The sequence below is a fragment of the Scardinius erythrophthalmus genome (assembly GCF_964197995.2).
Source record: "Scardinius erythrophthalmus genome assembly, chromosome: 24".
In the NCBI taxonomy this organism is placed as follows: Eukaryota; Metazoa; Chordata; class Actinopteri; order Cypriniformes; family Leuciscidae; genus Scardinius; species Scardinius erythrophthalmus.
This window is the reverse complement of record NC_138244.1, coordinates 22300215-22318878: the sequence shown is the minus strand read 5'-3', so window position 1 is coordinate 22318878 and position 18664 is coordinate 22300215. Positions and strand designations below refer to the sequence as shown.

The 18664-nt window shown below is 37.9% G+C and overlaps 2 protein-coding genes across 4 annotated transcripts in view; both read left to right on the top strand.

Moving 5' to 3' along the window:
* Positions 1-179: 179 nt before the first annotated feature.
* spty2d1 (SPT2 chromatin protein domain containing 1) lies at positions 180-13803 on the top strand. Of its 2 annotated transcripts, none has more exons than XM_081355793.1 (6): positions 180-707; positions 1546-1660; positions 8244-9662; positions 11772-11928; positions 12100-12177; positions 12517-13803. In XM_081355793.1, exons 1-6 carry the CDS (start codon positions 648-650, stop codon positions 12614-12616), a joined length of 1929 nt encoding a protein of 642 aa, XP_081211919.1. In that variant the 5' UTR covers positions 180-647; the 3' UTR covers positions 12617-13803. The 2 variants fall into 2 exon arrangements, with proteins under 2 accessions (XP_081211919.1, XP_081211920.1); XM_081355794.1 differs by having other exon boundaries at positions 12330-13797.
* A 1546-nt stretch (positions 13804-15349) lies between these two features.
* uevld (UEV and lactate/malate dehyrogenase domains) overlaps positions 15350-18664 on the top strand; it is a 39190-nt gene continuing 35875 nt past the window's right edge. The window contains exons 1-7 of one of the 2 annotated variants that reach the window (XM_081355795.1): positions 15350-15518; positions 15681-15765; positions 15916-15981; positions 16122-16285; positions 17085-17226; positions 17316-17404; positions 17488-17593. In XM_081355795.1, coding sequence (XP_081211921.1) covers positions 15477-15518; positions 15681-15765; positions 15916-15981; positions 16122-16285; positions 17085-17226; positions 17316-17404; positions 17488-17593 — 694 coding nt within the window. In that variant the 5' untranslated portion in view covers positions 15350-15476. The remainder of the gene's footprint in view (positions 15519-15680; positions 15766-15915; positions 15982-16121; positions 16286-17084; positions 17227-17315; positions 17405-17487; positions 17594-18664) is intronic. The other variant, XM_081355796.1, reaches the window with a different exon arrangement.

Below are 18664 nucleotides of genomic sequence, written 5' to 3'. Positions count from 1 at the left end.
TTATCTTTTGTTTAGTAGCCACCAATATATATATATATAATTAACATAAAGGCTTATTTTCTGCAGTTTTATTGTTTGTGGTTTACTATTTCTGGTCTAAGTAAATTGTGACTAATCAAAACTTTATATATATAAAAAAGTTGTGATAGACGATAAAATAGAAAAAAAAAAAAAAAAAAAAGAAGGAAACGCGTGTCTTAAACAACCGGAAGTGACGTAAATTGTGAACCGGATGACGTGGGCTTGGTTGTCGTTTCTAGAGAACGCAAATCTCACAAGAGAATTTCCATATTCTCGTTGTTTTACAGCTTTTCTCTTTAATGTCGTTTAATGACAATTTAGGGAAAGTGATACGGTATCACTGAGCAAAAACACAACGGAACTTTTTATTATTAATCGTTGAAGCTCTCCGTTGTTTAACGGTTTAAATGTCCAGCAGCTGATCAGATATGACGGCCAGAAGCTGAAGGCGTTAATCGATGGTTTTCTTCTTTAGTTAGTTTCTGCTCCCTCTAAACTCGTCTGATTTTAACACCAGGGGATATATCAGTGACCCTTAGATCGTGTTTGCGGGTATAAAGGCTGGCTGAGGTGAGTGTTTGTCGACTGGCGAGTGGTAGCTATTGCTATTAGCTAAAGAAGTGACCATGGATTTCGACAATGTGCTTTCCATCGCCACCCAGAACCGAGGGATCGGCGGCGTACCGGTATGTATGAGGAGAAATATGCATGCAAAAATAATATAACATCATTTAGTCTGTGAAGTAGATTCAAATATGTGCAAGCAAGGCCTTTGGCAGGTCCAACTTTATGTAGTTGTTTGATTAATTCAAATGTTTTACTGCTCTAACGTGTCAAACTAGCATGTTTTAGGGTAATGTTAATAAAATGTGCCAATATATTGAAATACAAGTCTAAGTCATGTGGAACCTTGTGGCTTATGTAGTTTTATACACATATGCTTATATATACACACACGTTTACTCATTGAGCCACGTTAAGATCTCCATATCTCTGGGATTGAACCATATAGGGCCTTTAAAATGAAGATACAAAAATAAATGTTGGTTAAAAACCAGAATCTAAAAGGATATTAAGATATCTTTAATACTTCTTGAGTTACAGGCATGCAAACTTGGGGCAAAAAAACACAAGTGATTTTCCCCATTTTTGGACTGTCACTCTTGGCATATAATGAAACAAAGATGGGTAGAGTCAACACATTTTTCTAATAGACCTACCAATCTCAGTATAAAGTTAAAATAATACTGCCATCTTTCTATAGTAATTTTTACCCTCTATAACTTGGGCAAACAAATCTCAAAAGTGAACATTTTAATTTTGACCCCCTTTACAAAATAGTGGATTACTCAGTAACTATACATCCATTACATTTAATATTTTGGCTTTCATCACTATTTATGTTTGTCTTTCTTCAGAAATGTTTTTAACAGGATCAAAAACTTGAGCTTGGGATGTTTCTGAAATTTGGTTGATTTGACATGGAATGACTCTAAAGCTTTCACTGATTTCTGTCTTTTGTAGAAGCGGTATAGCTTAAAAACTGGACCGCCCAAGAAAGAAGACAGGGTCAAAGGTGTTAATTCGGCTGCGGTGCAAGCCTTCTTGAAAAAACAGGCCATGGACCAAAGGAAAAAAGGTACATTTTTTCTTTGTAATCTTTGTTTAGCTATATATAACATTTCTTCTTAAAGCCTGTCAGCCAAGTCATTGTTTATGTCCTCGTGTCACTACAAACCCTGTGGACCACAAAAGATTGCTCTTTTCCATATGATTAAAATGAATGGGGACGGATGCTGTCAAGATGATAAAAATGACCTGAAATCGCTATAAAAGTTGTACTTATATTTAGACATCATGGCAAGGTTGGTCTCAGCAACATAAATGTCACTGATTTCATTGTAAAACAGCCAACTGCTTGTAGACAGTTAAAAACCAAGATCTCAGATCAATCTCAGGGGATTTATAATACCTTTACAGCTGTTTTCTCACAAAAAAGTGATTGCTTATATAAATCAAATATATTATTCTATTATATGTATTATTATATTATCATATCAAAATAAATATTTTAGTCAAAATTATTCAGCTGCCTTTCTTTGCTGTACTCTGCCAACATGTAACTGCAAAACATAAAACACTTCTTGGCACATTAAACTGCACACACACCTGAAAAGGTTGCCCACATGAAACTAAATGGTTGTAAGCTTCTTTGAAGGGCTTATTATAAGTCCTCCCATGCTTTGGACTATTTAGGCTAGGGCATGCAATTATTTAATCATTTTTCAAATACATTTTTCTCCATAGAAATGCCTCTTTAAGAACTGTAAAGTGGATTTTTGGGGCCAATCACCAATTATTGATCACTGGAAGCAGTATTGGCTGATACTGATCACTGAAACAAATAATAGACCAACTACTCTTCATGTTTTTTTTTAAGTATAATGAAATAAGAAATGAAAAGTTTCATGAATGGCCAACTCTTTATTTATTGGCAAGCAACATGTGCAACATATTTCATTCCCTCTATAAGAGGTGATCAGGAACGGCTTAGAGCTTAACAAATATAGCATTCCTGTGAAAAAACAACAAACACAGCCTTTATCAACAGAGTAATTCACTGTATAAATGAAATTTAGATCAATCCTACTAAAGAGCACTGAGTCATTTTTCTCTATATCTTTTGTTGTTTGATTATCATTAACGACAGACCTCAGCCGGATTATTAGGCTTCTGTCACTTTAAGACAGAATGCACAGATCCAATATACTCTTACACATCTGTCTTAACCCGACAGTTTGTTTAAAGACATAACCGATGGTGTTTTATGTCAATACTCTCCTAGCCGGGCATTTTGACATATTTCTGTATTTATCAGTTTAGGCACGAAACCAAAGCTCAAAGTTTACTTTCCTTCTCCGTGTTCCGTGCACAGAAAGCAGGATGGGGAACAGGATCACATTCACGGCTTAATGCAGCGTAATGTCTTAATGTATTTATTGCAATAACGATAAAAAATATAGTACCATTCACCATTAGTTTTTGGCTACAAGTGATAGCTAAATGCATTCTTGAGAGCCTCAAACAAACATTGATATTAAGTAAAACATACCCTTTATCAAATAGGCTCCTATAATAACAATTACATAAAATAAACATAAAAAAAGTTGCAGATATACGTTTGATCTGTAAAAGTGCAGAATGCAGATAATGTTTAAATAGTGCAACTGTACTGAATAACATCACACAATAATAATTACACACAATAATAATTAAAATCAATTACAAGTTTGAAATGTAACACACAATCTGTATTTATTTATACTCTTATGGTGCAAACAGTTGCAAAAAATAGTGCATACAGTAAAAGTAACAATCCCTACCATGTCTTCAGATAGGTTATTTATAACATCACAAGAGTGCAAATAATCAAGCATTATTTAATTATAGATCTTAAGTTATTAGAACTAAAACTTGGTAATCATGTATGAAGGTTTTGTATGTCATTTTAACTGAACTTAGGACTGGTGGTGGTGCTTAAGATATTGTTGGTCATTCAGTGTTTCTGTAAAAAAAAAACTAACAATAATACTGATAAGATAATAATAATACTACAAATTATATTCCATTTAGGGAATATACAGTGAAAGACCCAATGACCAGATATGATTCATTAAGACCAGGAGTTTGAAGTGCAGTCAATTTAAGACTAGAGTCAGAATTATAATAAATTAAAGCAAAATTTTACTGAAGATAGTTTGCAGTTTCATCAGGTAGAAGTCCGCTTCAAGTTCGTAGGCCGCCCCGTTACAGTTACAAAGATCACAGCAATTATACCCTTCACCAAGGTCTAAGCTACGTCATTGCTTCAGGTTAGGCCTAAATGATTCTGATTGGCTAAGAAATAGATAAACGCAGTTGATTTCCACACATGGACTGATAGGCAGTTGCTCATCTCCATAGTCTGTACGGCTGCCACCAGGACCCTGAGTTGGGTGCGAGTGGCCCTCCGAGGTCACGAGACTGTGTGTCTGGGCTCCAGCATATTGAAGAAAACGAGCCAGTCAATCTCCAATAATGCCACTTGCTCCTTAACCTGTAACCAAGAATACTAACACACACACAGCTTCTTTGGTCAGGCTCTAACTTTAAACAGGAGACTCTTCCCAAAACATCCAGATAACATGTTATTTCTCTCAGTGAGAGGACACTGTAATATAGAACTGTAAAGTAAATGCTTTAAATAAGAAACGGTCACTCAAACTATTGGTTCCAATGACCCTTGTGACCGATCGCTGTCATGGTGAGCTAGAAGAACAGATATGTTTTAAAACATGTTGAAGACCTTTTTCCAGAATCCACTCCCTTCATTACTAAGGATTGATGAGCTGCTGGGTTCATGAATATTAATCACGTTGACTGCGTTCGCTCGAACTGATTTGCTGAAATCAAAACAGGGACAGTAATAGATGAGCGGAATAGCAGAGTTAATTTCTGCTTGCTCATAAAGGCTGATTAATTCCAAATGAACTGTATTGCTTGAATGCAGTATTCGAGTGCAATATTTTATATTTTCTTTATTAGCTGTTTTTTTTATGTATTATTGTTTTGCACTGGAAAGAAAGTTAACTATAATGGAAGTATAATTATATAAAGATATTTGCACTACACTTCCTTAAAATGTTGTCTAATTAAATAAAAAATATTTTTTTTTGCACTGAAAAGAACATTCTAGAAGTCTAATTCTATTGAATAAGTTCGCACAAGGCTACAGAAAACTGTTGTTTGTTTTTCTTCAAATGCAGTCTAAGCCGATGAGTTTTGAATGATATATGTTGTATTTGTTTAAGTTAAAAATAAAATGTATTATAAACTAAACAAATCCATGGTTCATTGTTGGCAAAATGATCATGATAGCCTTTATATTTCACATCTATGTGGTTCAGTCTTGTGCGTTATATTGATTAGGCCTATTTTGCTGTTCTATAAATATATAGGCCTAATAAGTTGTATTATAATGCTATAATGTATGAAATATTTTTATCTAAATGTATCAATTAGTTTCCACAATATTCACCAGAAGTCATCAATCCCCCCCCCCCCCCATCCCCCCTTACCGTTTCTAGTTTTCCTAAAGAGGCAAGACCTTTGTTTGGCGGTTCAGGCATATTTAATTATGATTTGAATGAACTCTGCAGGATAGTGGCCATCCAGGAGCAGAATAGGACACCCCGTTATAGGGATTTGGAAAGACTTGAGGGTGAGAAAATTATAGAAAATTCAGGGCTCCAGACTGCTACCAAATGGTTGCATTTTGCAACCTTTTTTTCCTACTAGTGCGACAAAACTTTGTTAGAGGTCGCACTGGTGCCACCAGCACATTGACCAACTGATAAGAGCTGCCATTTCTTTTGCATATGAGAAACATCAAACGGCAAGCGAAACGAAAGCAGAGCGAAACTGCACTTCTCATTTGAGCTGCGCAGCGCAGACCGTTTATCAGCTCAGACCAATATTAGACCACACTGTGAGCTCAGTCAGAACTCTCGCGTGCTGATCTCGATCACACGACACCTTTGCTTCACAGCGCTGGGAGATCCGATGAGAAAGCGTTTGAATTGGCAGATTAATAACATTGCTGCAAAATATAATGAGAAGCAATCAAATCAGCCGAAGAATTCTCACAGATATCAGATCAAACAGCGCTGACGTGGAAACAGAGAAACATTGTGCCATGAACAAGCAAGTTATAGAAGGCGTTTCAATCCACAACATTCACCATGGATTTAATGTAGTTTTGCTAATGTAACCATGGTATTGTGGTAGAAATAGTCGATTGTTTTTACATTGTTCGTCTCAGGCTTCGTACAACCTTTTGAGAGTGAAATTCACTCTTCACACTTTTTCAAGCTCTTAATAATAATAAATTAATGTTTTTTTTTATGTGATGATTTGTAAAACTAAAAGTTTAAAGATAATAGATGAAGGAAAATAACAGACATGAAATTACCATTATAACCAGTAGATGGCGGCAGAGGAGTACTTATTGACTTGTTAGCCATTTCCCCTCCATAATATATGGAAAAGTCACAGTCTCATGAAAAACTAAAACTTTTCTTCAAATTGTGACTGAATCATACAGAAAACTAGTAAAGAGCGCTCTTTTTATAATCCCTGATTCTGTCGGTCAGTTCAGTATTATATTATAGTTCAACAATGGTGCATTTAATAAGAGTAGGATATTGACATTTTTCCCTACAAAATTAGGTTTTTGCAAGTTACTGTCATTAAAAGTTAGTTTTATCTGCATCTCAATTCAAGCTGTTACATTTCTAATAAATAAACATGTAATATTATTAGTAACTAACTTCACTCATTAAAGGGGCCATGTGTAAAAATTGAGGTAAAAATATCCCAAAAATGAGCTACACAGATCAAAAGAATGAGAAGAAATAAGGGCGATGATGTCATTAAAAAAATGTCAAGCTATAGTGTTGCAGAGATATCAACCTTAATTAGCATTAGCATTACTAGCCACGGCCCGACAGGTGTCGTAATACCAGTTTCGGCCATGGGAGGCGGTATACGGGCAACATAACCACCAGCCAAACATGCAATACACGAATAACTCGCACGGCTTGTGGGCATACTTGAACCTGATGTCAATCGTGTGGAAAGTACAGCCCACTACTACATTTCAGTTCAGGGTAGAGAGCGGAAGGATGGCTGAAGCCCTTGGCAAGAGACCCCTACCACCACACAAATAAAATACAAGCACAAATAAAATCAGATAAGAAAAGGAGCCGAACCCGAGGAAACATCGGCACTGCTTTCCATCGCTGGAGACAACTGATGGACATGAAAGAAATTAGGTTCGACTCCGAACTTGCAACATTTCTTTTGGATTGGCAAGTAAGATGCTGTTAGTATTTCGCTAGAAGTTTGTTTTATATGTTTGTGTAGTTTTTTCGGGAAGTTAACATAGAAATGTATTGAAGGCTGTTCGATAAACGTGCTAATGTTAGCGATGGCTAACCGTAGCTGCGTTTGATAATTAGCTCTAACTTACCCACAGATCCGATCCGTTTTTCACCTGTTATCTACCAGAGCCCGTCTCTACCAAGCTGATGCTAAAATGTAACATTACCCAAGAAGCTTGAAATGTCTTCGATCATAATGAACCCCAAATAGACGCACGCAGGGTCCAAAACTAACACCCGCCAAGCGCCATATGCGGGTAGATTTTCTGTTTGGCGAGTAAATCTCAAAAGGCTATCCGCCACATATGGCGGGTGAACGTTCATGCCAAAATATGACATTTTAAGCGCACAAGCGCTCTTCTGCCTCTAAGAACTAGCAGAGAGAGCGAGAGCGAGCCCCGGCCGCGCGCGCGCGCGCACTCACTCACTATATTTAGAGCGGTCAAGTTTCCCCATACTTTTTGAAAAGCGTCCTTGACAGGGCGGCCAGAGCTTCTTTGCAGCTCAAGTCGGCGGCGGTGTATACAGTTTTAGTAACGCTCTATCTGTTGACGGCGCTAAGGAAAAAGCTCCCGCCACTGGAAGAATCTGTCGCCGCTCATTTGTGTCCTCCTGCGCACCCATCAAAGCCGTGCAGAACGTCTTCAGCACTTACGGATCGCGCATACTCCGCCGCTGGCCAGGCTGCTTCTGCTTTACACACCTTGGACGCACGAAACGTAACGGAAAACATTGCAAGGTGTAATGAGACCGAATGTTTTTTGGTGACTAATGATAACTTAGCTAGAAGTGGTATTGCTAATGAAAATCAAACTTGATATATGCGGCTAAATTAGCTTCAGGCGGGCAGCATAACGTAACACTCTAAATAGATGTTGTCCCTATTTTCACTTGTATATGTGCAGCTAAGAATGTAGGGGCGGAGCATAGAGACTATGCCGTTTCTCGTTTGTTACTCTAGAGTAGACCAATTCACTTTCTGGAGGTATACTGCCCCCATCTGGTATGGAATGTGGAGTATGACTTGATTTTTTTTGCCAGACATGACACATGGCCCCTTTAATGCAAAGCTAATGTAATATAATTAAATTAAATTACCTCAGTGATTAAAAATCAACGCCACCAAATCAGTTGCTGGTGTCACTATCTGTAGAACTTACTTACTCTCATATGTTAGTCTGGAGCCCTGAAATGGCACTCACATGATGTATATTTTGATATCACTTTGCTTCTCCTTTTTAGAAATCCAGAATAAAAAGGCAAAAGAAGAACTGTTAGCCAAAAGAGTGGAGCTGAAATCAGACAGGAAGGCACGAGCAATGGCTTCACGAACCAAGGACAATTTCAAAGGATACAACGGCGTCCCTGTCATAGACCAGCCCAAAAAGAGGCAGTCGAAGGGAGACAGATCAGAAGAGCAGGACAGGTCAAACACATATGATGATGATGACGATGATGTTGATAATTATGACTATGAGGGTACAGATTCTGAATCTGATGAACATCAACAAAGCAGGCCTGTTAAGCCTCCGCCTCCGCCTCAGTCTCAGTCTCGGGCTGAGTTCTCCAACAAAGCTGACAGCAAACCGAAAAAAGCGAGTGCTCCAGCTAGGTCCGCCCCGCCATCAATGAACTTTGCAGAACTCTTGAAACTTGCGCAAAAGAAGCAGTATGAACCTGTTGAAATAAAAGTAGTGAAGAAGACTGAAGAGAGGCTCAGAACCGCAGAGGAGATTCGAGAACTCGAATTGGAGCGCAGGGTTAAGACACAGAATAAAGGGAAGGACGCAAAACCAGACAAGAATTCAGGACAGAAAGACAGCAGATCTCAATCCAGCTCAAATTCTCAGAAGAAGAATGTAGACCGAGATGGCAAAAATGGGAAATTGCCCAAGCCACCAGTAGAAAAGCACCAGTCAAGTAGTGCCAGCAAAAAGCCAAAGCTTCAAGCTTCCAGTGAACGAACTCCAGGTTCTGCCAAACTACACGGAGACAGAAACAACTCAGGCTCATCCGGTGCCTTAAATGGTAAATCTGCCATGAAATATGGTGCTCAGTTTAACGCGAAACAAGCACCACCTAGACCATCGCAAGGCCAAAGGCCCACAACCTCAAGTGACCTTACCCCAAGGAAGGGGAATACCTCAGTATCTCAAGGTAAATCAAGTATTTCGGGAAGTCGCACTGTAGCTGCTCCTGGCGCAGCTAGATCAGGGCAAGGACCACACAAAAACTCTGGGCAGGGGAGACCTAGTAACTCCGATAGGGGTGGGCAACCTCAGAAACCAGCAAAACCAGTACATTTATCACGACCTGGGAGCGGTGCTCCACCTCGGCCTGGTAGCAATGGACTTGTACGTCCCTCTTCTGGTGAGCCCTCAAAGCAGCCAAGACCAGGTGGTAGTTTTCAAGGTCAGCAAGTTCCTGGAAGCTCCAGGGCCTTTATAACTGGACCAAGTAGGATGGGAGGTAGTGTTTCTGGGAGACCGGTGAATGGCATGGGATCTGGCCCTGGTAGACCTCAGTGCACTGTTGTTTCAGAGACTATTTCATCAAAGAACTTTGCATTGAGACCTGGGATGGTTTCGAGGCCTCCGGGGCAACAAGGCCTCAAGACAGTGATTGCCCCCTCAGGCCACAGAGTCTTGGTTAAACCTCCTGGTAAGCGATAAGAGAAGCGTTTCACTCTAATTGTTAATATTGTGAAGGTAATTACTTTTTCTATAGATCCCAATCCCAAGATACCCCAAAATAATTCCTATTTGTCCCTTGAAAAAAACAGAAGATCCATTAATATAATAAACTTACAACAGAAGTAGGCATTACAGGATTAAACGTTACACGCATTTCAAAAATGTGTCATGTCAACCCTTAACAGAACATAAAGTGTTAGTCACTTACTGACCTGACCTGAAGTTTTTATTGGTCTCATGTCATGTATAGTTAAAGGAACACTCCACCGTTTTTTGAAATAGGGCTTATTCACCTTCTTTCCTACATTTAGATAGGTGGGCAAATGCATTTTTGTCTCAGTGCATGCATTGTTTTAGTTTGACAGGGTCGGCGCTAGCTTAGCTTAGCATAATGAATGAAATCCTTTGTTGCCAGCTAGCATGTCCTGAGTAAAAGTGATATATAAAAAAATAATTACTTCTCGTGGCTTGCGTATTCACAACGAGTACAAATAGCGATGCAGATTAACAGTAGGCGATTTCCTAGGCAGATATTGACTTATATATTAAGGACTATATTAGGGGGAAGCACAGGCGAAGCACTGCTACTTGGGCGTGATATCTCTGCGCCCAAGTAGCAGTGCTTCGTCTGTGCTTCCCCCTAATATAGTCCCAAGTCAATATCTGCATAGGAAATCGCCTAGTGTTAATCTGCATCGCTATTTGTACTCGTTGTGAATACGCAAGCCACAAGAAGTAATTAGGTGGGGTTTTTTATTTCACTTTTACTCAGGACATGCTAGCTGGCAACAAAGGATTCTATTCATTATGCTAAGCTAAGCTAGCGCCGACCCTGTCAAACTAAAACAAAGCATGCACTGAGACAAAAATGCATTTGCCCACCTATCTAAATGTAGGAAAGAAGGTGAATAAGCCCTATTTCAAAAAACGGTGGAGTGTTCCTTTAAGTACGTCTTTATATGCAAGGATACCAGAGAGAGACGTGACAACCATTTTGAAGTCACCATGAAATCAAATTTCAACAAGCCTTTTTTTGTGACTGGAATATGTCAGTGTTTGTTAGAAATGATTTATTTGTTTACATAATTTTTCTTATTTTTTATGAATGCACCCTCGTAATCTTTAATCAAAACAATAACTTTCCCTTCCCCTCGCAACCACATCTCTTCTCTGATGACGTGCATCAGCGTGAGGGCATGAGATCAATGAAATTAGCAAACAGCAATGATCTAATCAATCCAGGAAGCTGAAAAGATGATTGTAATTTCTGTTTCAGGCTGACATTCATGTGTAGTACTTGTTTGTTTTACAAACTGAGGGGACAAAGTGGAAATTATTATTGGTGGTAATTGACAGCTCATCAAAGATGATTAATCCCTGTGTCGTGAAAAATCCTATCCGGTCGCAGAGACCTATATCCCTCAGATTGCAAAGCCATTCCATTGGCTTTTTATGATACTGTAATTGGTATAAATCAGGGTTTCTCAAACTCGGTCCTGGAGGACCACTGTCCTGCACAGTTTAGCTCCAACCCTGATCAAACACACCTAGCTGTGAGTTTCTATAAATCTGAAGAAATTGATTAGCTTGCTCAGGTGTGTTTGATCAGGGTTGGAGCTAAACTGTGCAGGACAGTGGCCCTCCAGGACCGAGTTTGAGAAACCCTGGTGTAAATTAATTTACTTTACTGTATATTTAGTATTACAGAATGAAAATATGCTTAAGTCTTTTAAATTACTTACAAATTTACCAAAACTAAAAATGCCATAACTTTTCCCTTCAGTAACCTTTGGCATTCGGTTAACATCTAAGCCAACTAGCTTAGCATAGGGCTAATTGTTGTGAAGATTTCAATACCGGAATAATCCTTTAATTGGTGAATCAATTCTTACGTTAATTGTGTCTCTGAATTGCTGCATTGAATTTTCATGGGTTTATGAATTATTTACACACACCTTCGTTCTTGTTTTCATGAGTGAGGCAGGTTGTCTTTGACTTGTAGTCAGTAGCAACATCAATGCCTTGTTATGAGTGTTCTTGCATGTTTTTGAAGTTGTATCCCCTGCTATTTTTGAAGGACCGTCGTTGCCCCCCATAACATCCGCTTATAAACGGAAGTATGAAGAAGAGGAAGAGTACGACTCGGAGATGGATGACTTCATCGACGATGAAGGAGAAGACCAAGATGAAGTTTCAAAACATATCAGGGAAATCTTTGGCTATGACAGGAACAAGTGAGTTCTTGCCCATTTTAAGGTTACATAAAATATCCTTTGCCTTGAAATATCCTCTACACAAGTATTTGATCTTGTTAAAGGTGGACAAATGTTTGCGTATTTGCACAGAGCCTTAAAATACAAGTGTTTTTTGCATACATCGTGGTAACGTGTCCTTCGTTTCAATAGATATAAAGATGAAAGCGACTATGCACTGAAGTTTATGGAGAGCAGCTGGAAAGATCAGCAGAAAGAGGAAGCGAGGAGGTAAGCCAACAAATTCAGCTGCAAACCGTGAGTAGGAAAAGAGTAGCTTTGACTAACTGATGTGGTACTTCATCATTCTCACCAAATCATCACATCACAGCCTTCTTTCTGTGTGTTTCTTGTGCTATGCCTTGCCCCGATTGTCTGATTAGCCTGCGAATGGCAGTGCTTGAGGACCAGGAAGAGGAAAGACGAGAACTCGAGGAGATGAATCGGAAGAATGCCAAGAAGAGAAAATGATTGTGTTTTCCGATAGACAAATAAAATGCTTCTCTCCCTTTAACGCAGAAGACCGAAGAAAGTCCGTTCCATAATGACACCTGTTTTTTTCTGCTTCAGTTTACGCCTGGGTATCAAGGAGGATGAAGAAGAAATGCGAATGGAGGAGGAGGAGATGAAAAGAAAACTAGCAATGAAAGCAAACCGCAAAAAGATTTAGTTTACTTGACATGACTTTGATCTAGTCTTATTTGGTTGGAACCGAGCGGAGTGGAAATGTGCCACGGACATTGTTACACTATTTATTTGAATGGCCAAACCGTGGGAGCAGGTTTGCACTATCATGAGACCATCTGACGTAGCTGAGCTTCGGAGAAAATTATGTATGAAATTAATATCTGAGAATCACAATGGCAATTTTTGTATCTGTAGAAACCATGTAAGTATATTGATGTGGATGCCTTACACCTCAAGCACCAACTTCTTCAAAATTGGTCCTGATTTCGGGAGAGTTATTTTATTACTTATAGTACTATTTAATTGATGAGAAAAGACAGAAGCCTGCCATTTTTCCAATGTATTTTTTTGTTAAAATTATTTGACAGATGCTTTTGTCCTGTCATTTGTTAATTCAATATTTTTTTTGCTTTAATTGTGGATCTGGTTACAGAAATCTGAAAGAAAAAATGAGTTGGTTGGTATGGAACTCGCATATTAACTTTGTCACTTTGCACATGGTCTTGTAATGCGAATTACATCATTCAAATTTCAACATGTCTTGCTTTGTCTAGACAACTAGTCCACAAACTAATTTGTTACATATTAGTTGCAATGCCATGGTATCCTGTGAAGAACCTTTAAGCACCATTTGAGACTGTGGGTTACAAATGCGAATTAAATATATGATTACAACCACAGTACTTTAAGGGTTATTGATCCAGACAACCATTGTAGAAATTAAGCACTGTGCTCAAATAAAGTGCTAAAGTGGTTTTGACCAACAGAGTGCATGATTCGCTATAGCTATGGATAAGGCATGCTAAATCTGCCCACCGTTACTAATTATTTGCTCAATCTAATTTTGTCACTGACCAGACTATAGTGAAATCCCTTAAGGATCACCATCATGTGTCTTCATTATCTGTGGAGTAGGGGTGAGCGGGGCACAACTTAACGTGGGGCTAGTTGTAACACACATGGTTTAAAAATTTCCACACATGCTAGCATGATACAACTTAGTGTATTTACTAGTTGCCATTTTAACACTATATAGAGAAACAAATAACGCCAAAATTTAAAAATCTTTGGAAGATATTGCAGAACATTTATTTAACCATAGCAAAAGTAAATGTCTTAAGTTAATTTTTCATCTCTGTTTTTTGTGTTTAATTAAAATGAGACAAATCGATATTATTTTAATCTTATATCTGATATTTAACAGTTGAGATAGTTATTTAATGCTGATCTAACCTGCAGAAGACTCTAGCTGGGTTTTAATTCCCCCAGTTGTGAAAATCAAGTTTTTAATATGAAGAATGTCTATGTTAACATGTTTATATGTCTATGTGGTGTTTTTAATATGCTTTAAGACAAACCATGTGCAAATTCATAAGTGAACACCACTGCTGAGTATTTTCTCTTTAAAACTGCAGTGAACCAAAAACACGGTTTGAAATCGCTGGTGTTTCTGACGTCACAAACTACCTTGCAACCAATCAGGTCAACGTGTGATCGTCAACGAGTGGATCTCTGAGCTGGAGTGAGTGAGTGGAGGCGGGGCTCATTTGCATATTCATAGAACCATGTATACTAAATGAGGCATATGTAGAGTTACATTCAAGCTATTTTAAGGCATGAAGGCTTTTTCCCCCCAAGGAAAAAACGTTTAAATAGGTAATTTTGGTGATCAAAGAGAATTTTTAAGGGATCAAATTTTATAAACTATTTTATAAAATTTATAACCAAATTTATTTTGACCCTTTTTAAAATAAATGTCTTGTAAGTATACATTTTCTTAATTGTAATGTGATGTCATCCCTGAAATAGGACATTTTCAGTAATCTGAATGGCAATTATGATATAAAACAGATTTTTTTATTTTTTTTATATGACAATCTCAATGAAAAGAGGGACCAAAATACTACTTATAAAACTGTTGCATATTTGTAATTAAGTAAGTAAGTATTATATATAGTAACACTTTAGTCAGTAACAGGACTGAGGAAAATATCAAAACATGAAATAAATAAACAGTCATAAAATAATAAATGGCATAGCTTGAGATGGCCCAACACAATTTCTTGTAATGTTAAGAACATTGTTTTAAGACATTCATTGACACAATGCAATCTCTAGCCGCTTAACCTCACCTTACCCATCACAACTAAGTGCCTAACCCGAACCCTGACCCTAAACCTACTCTTAACCTAATTATAACCTTATCCCTAAAACCAGGTCTTGACTCTCAAACAGGCCTTTATGGGGTCTCAGAAAGTGAGGACCGGCCAAAATATCCTCACTTTACTCTCTTTGTCCTCACTCCAATGGTCTAAAACTCAAACTGGCCCTCACAAAGATAGTTGTGCAAGTACACACACACACACACACACACACACACACACACACACACAAACTAATAATGATGATGTCTACGGATAACTCATTTACAATTAACACATGTTGACATATATGTCTGTCAATATGGTTTCTTTTCATAATGGTGAGCCCTGTAAACGAAAATTATATTTACAAATAAAGTTTAAATAGTTTATATAAATATAGATTCATAAAGGTGCCTTAGCCATCCCTAAAATATTTGCAATGCATTTACATCTCCTAAATTATAATATACTTATTTATATTTATACTTTTTTAAATTCAATTTGTGATTACTGGTTTAGTAAAATAAATAAAACCGCCTAGCGTATTTTATTTGCATGACATCAGCCCTCTCGGCTTGCCGTAGTAGAATATACCAGACAGTCCCAATGGAATCTGTGTTTGCGGAAGTTTGAGTTTCACTTTTTTGCCTGGTTGAGATGAGATTCAACAGCTCGGGCTTCCAGTTTTAAACAGCGACCATGGATTTAAATTCGGAATCTGTGAAGAAAGTTCTCTCTAAGGTGAGCAACATGAACGCTAGTAATATTAAATATTGATGAATAAGGGTGAAGATAAACACTGGCTAAACCTGTTTGAAAAGTTTAGTCAGCGTGTCAAAAATCACGCCTTTAAATGTGTATTATTTACTCTCTCTCTAACATGGTACTTGGTTTCCTTACTAGTATAAATTTCGTGATGTGGCCATTGAAGAGCTTCAGAAAGTGTCTCGCGTTCACACTGACATGGAAGTAAAGTCTGGAACATACAGTAAGTCGTTTTCATAAAACATAATAACATATAAAACCACATTTGACTGGTTTAGTCATAGGGAGTTCAAAGCTTAAATTACTGTATACATCTTACTTGTGAATGTGATCCTTTGAATCTGCTGAGTCATTACTGAAACTTATTTTGCAGCATTTAATGACAGTTTACAGAAGGATCTACTCAAACTGGTTGGAAACATCCCAGTCGGATATCAAGGTGAGACTCAATGATAGATAGATCTATTGTTTAATTGAACAAGGAGTATAATAGATATAATAGCTCATTTATTATTGCTCGGAAGAGTCTTCTTTATGTTGATTTGAACACTGTCTTTGTTGATGATAATGTATTCACAGGACACTCATATAACCTGCCCGTCCTGCTGTGGCTCTTGGATTCCTTTCCCTTCACGCCTCCCATCTGCTTCCTGAGACCCACATCCAGCATGGTCATCCGGGAGGGTAAACATGTCGATTCGAAGGGTAGAATACACCTGCCGGGCCTGCACAACTGGGACCACGTAAGAGAACTGGTTTACAGTACATGCAAAATGCTTTATTTGATTGATTGTTAGATTATTCAATTCCTAATTTTTAAAAAAATCCCTTATGCTCACAAAAATAAAGCAAAAAAGAGTAATATTGTGAATTATTATAATAATTTAATGGAACTGTTTTCTATTTGAATATGTTTTAAAATGTAATTTATTCCTGTGAATTTTCAGCATTAATACTGCAGTCTTCAGTGTCACACGATCCTTCAGAGATCATTCGATGTTCACACATGAATCCAGACCTTTAATTCATTGAAAGTGTTTGGGATGTGCTGGAGGAGACTTTACAGAGTGCTGGACTCTTGCATTGTCAATACAAGATCTTGAGAATCATATAAAATAACATTTATTTCCATACTTTTTTTGTCAAGATCTTGTGTTGAGTCCAATGCAAGAGTCCAGTGCTCTGTAAAGGGAGCAAAAATTATTCAGACACTTTGACCTGACCATGTTTTGCTTGCATGTTTTTTCTTTAATTGCCAATGCGACCTTTTACACCAAAATTAAGCATTGCTTTGTAATTGGTTGAACTAGATTGATATTATCTAATTTTGTACTTAAATTTAACAGCTGAGCTGACAGATATTCAACCTAATTCATCTGTGAGACCTGTAATACAAAACCAGAGAAATATCAACTGATTTGATAACTCTTCTTGTCATGTTTTATTGCAATTTTCTAAACCATACCGAATAAACTGTGATAATGTTGAAGCTGTCTGACTCTGAATACATTTGTTTTGACTGTATATATGTAAAAATTGCAGCCAAAGTCATCTGTGAATGGCCTTCTGGCAGAGATGACTGCTAAGTTTGAAGAGGAACCTCCACTGAGCACCAAATCTTCAGCACATGTTGACAATCCCAACGATCTACTGGCCTATGTGGCAAATCTCAAGGTTAACGAAGGTGTGTCTGGAATGGACCAAAAAAAATGCAATTGCACATGTTGAGTACCGCTTTTATGAATTCAGATCATAATATGATTGCTCTCGTAGGTGGAAATCGGCCTGATCAAGAGGTTAAAGTGTCTGTGATTGGCGGGGGAGATTTGGGAATTGCTGCCGTGTTGAGTATTATGGCGAAAGTAATTACATTATTGTCTTTTGTTTGCCAGAAATAGCTTATGACTACGTCACCACATTTTTTCTGTCATTCTTTCTGTCATAGTGCTGTGTTGACAAACTGGTTTTGATTGACATCCCTGAGAGTTCAACCAAAGGCGGCACGATGGATTTGGAAATCTTCAGTTTACCAAAGGTCGAGGTCTCAAAAGGTGCTTTTCATCATTACATTCACAAAATCTCACAATGTCTGTCCATAACATGTCTGGTGCGGTGTCCCAATTGGCCTACTTACAGCCCTGTTTTTGAGAAGAAAAAGCACATACTTTTGAGTGCGTAGCAGAAGAGTATGCAAGCTTTGGGACATATTACTTTGTCATAATTGCGTAGTATACGAACGCCCTGTCGCTTAATAACGTGCAATTTGCCACTGTCTATGTTTACATGCACAACTTTTGTTACAATCGGACTGAATTCATTCTGATTGATGAATCCGAACGTAGTGTTACCGCTAAACGTGATCGGGTTGATGTGGGTGTTTACATGTCACAAGATTCAAATCAAATTCAAATCACTTCACAGAGAATTTTAGATTGACGGGACACTCATTTATATGACACTTATTCAACAGGCTTATGACCGCACGTCATAACGCTATTTCTAAGTCATTGCACATGCGCAGTCCTTTCAGTTTCGGTTTTCAATCCGATCAAGTGTTTACATGTTCTCTCGATCGGATTAGAAAATGAATAAACTACCCCTTTCAATCCGATCGAAAGTTCGTTCGGATCGAGCTCAGTCGGATAGACTACGGTTTTCCATGAAGGCTTTTCAGTCCGTTGAGCCTTCAATCCAATTACTAACAGATTATTTGGTCGCATGTAAACGTAGCCACTGTTTAAACTGCCCTGTCAATCATCTTGCCACATTTTAAATCCTCCACATTCAATTAAATTTAATTTCCTACCGTTTCAGAGAGAAATGCGAGCACAGTCATGGGTCTTTCATTCGGAGAACTCCTCACGTTTATGACCAAATGCATCATTATAAAAGTTCATAATGTTGTTTTAGATTAAATACAATGTGGATGACATTTAATAAATATATTTTTGTCAGGTTAGATAGGATACTGATTATTAATCACTCAAACCCCTTTATCTAAACCTCTCTGCTGAACCGTCGGTCTCGCACATTCTCCATGTTTGTAGTTTTTTTATTCGTTTTTGTAGTTCTAATCGAATCCTCGTCCACAGCGCAATGGGTTGTGGGCAATATTAGTTGTT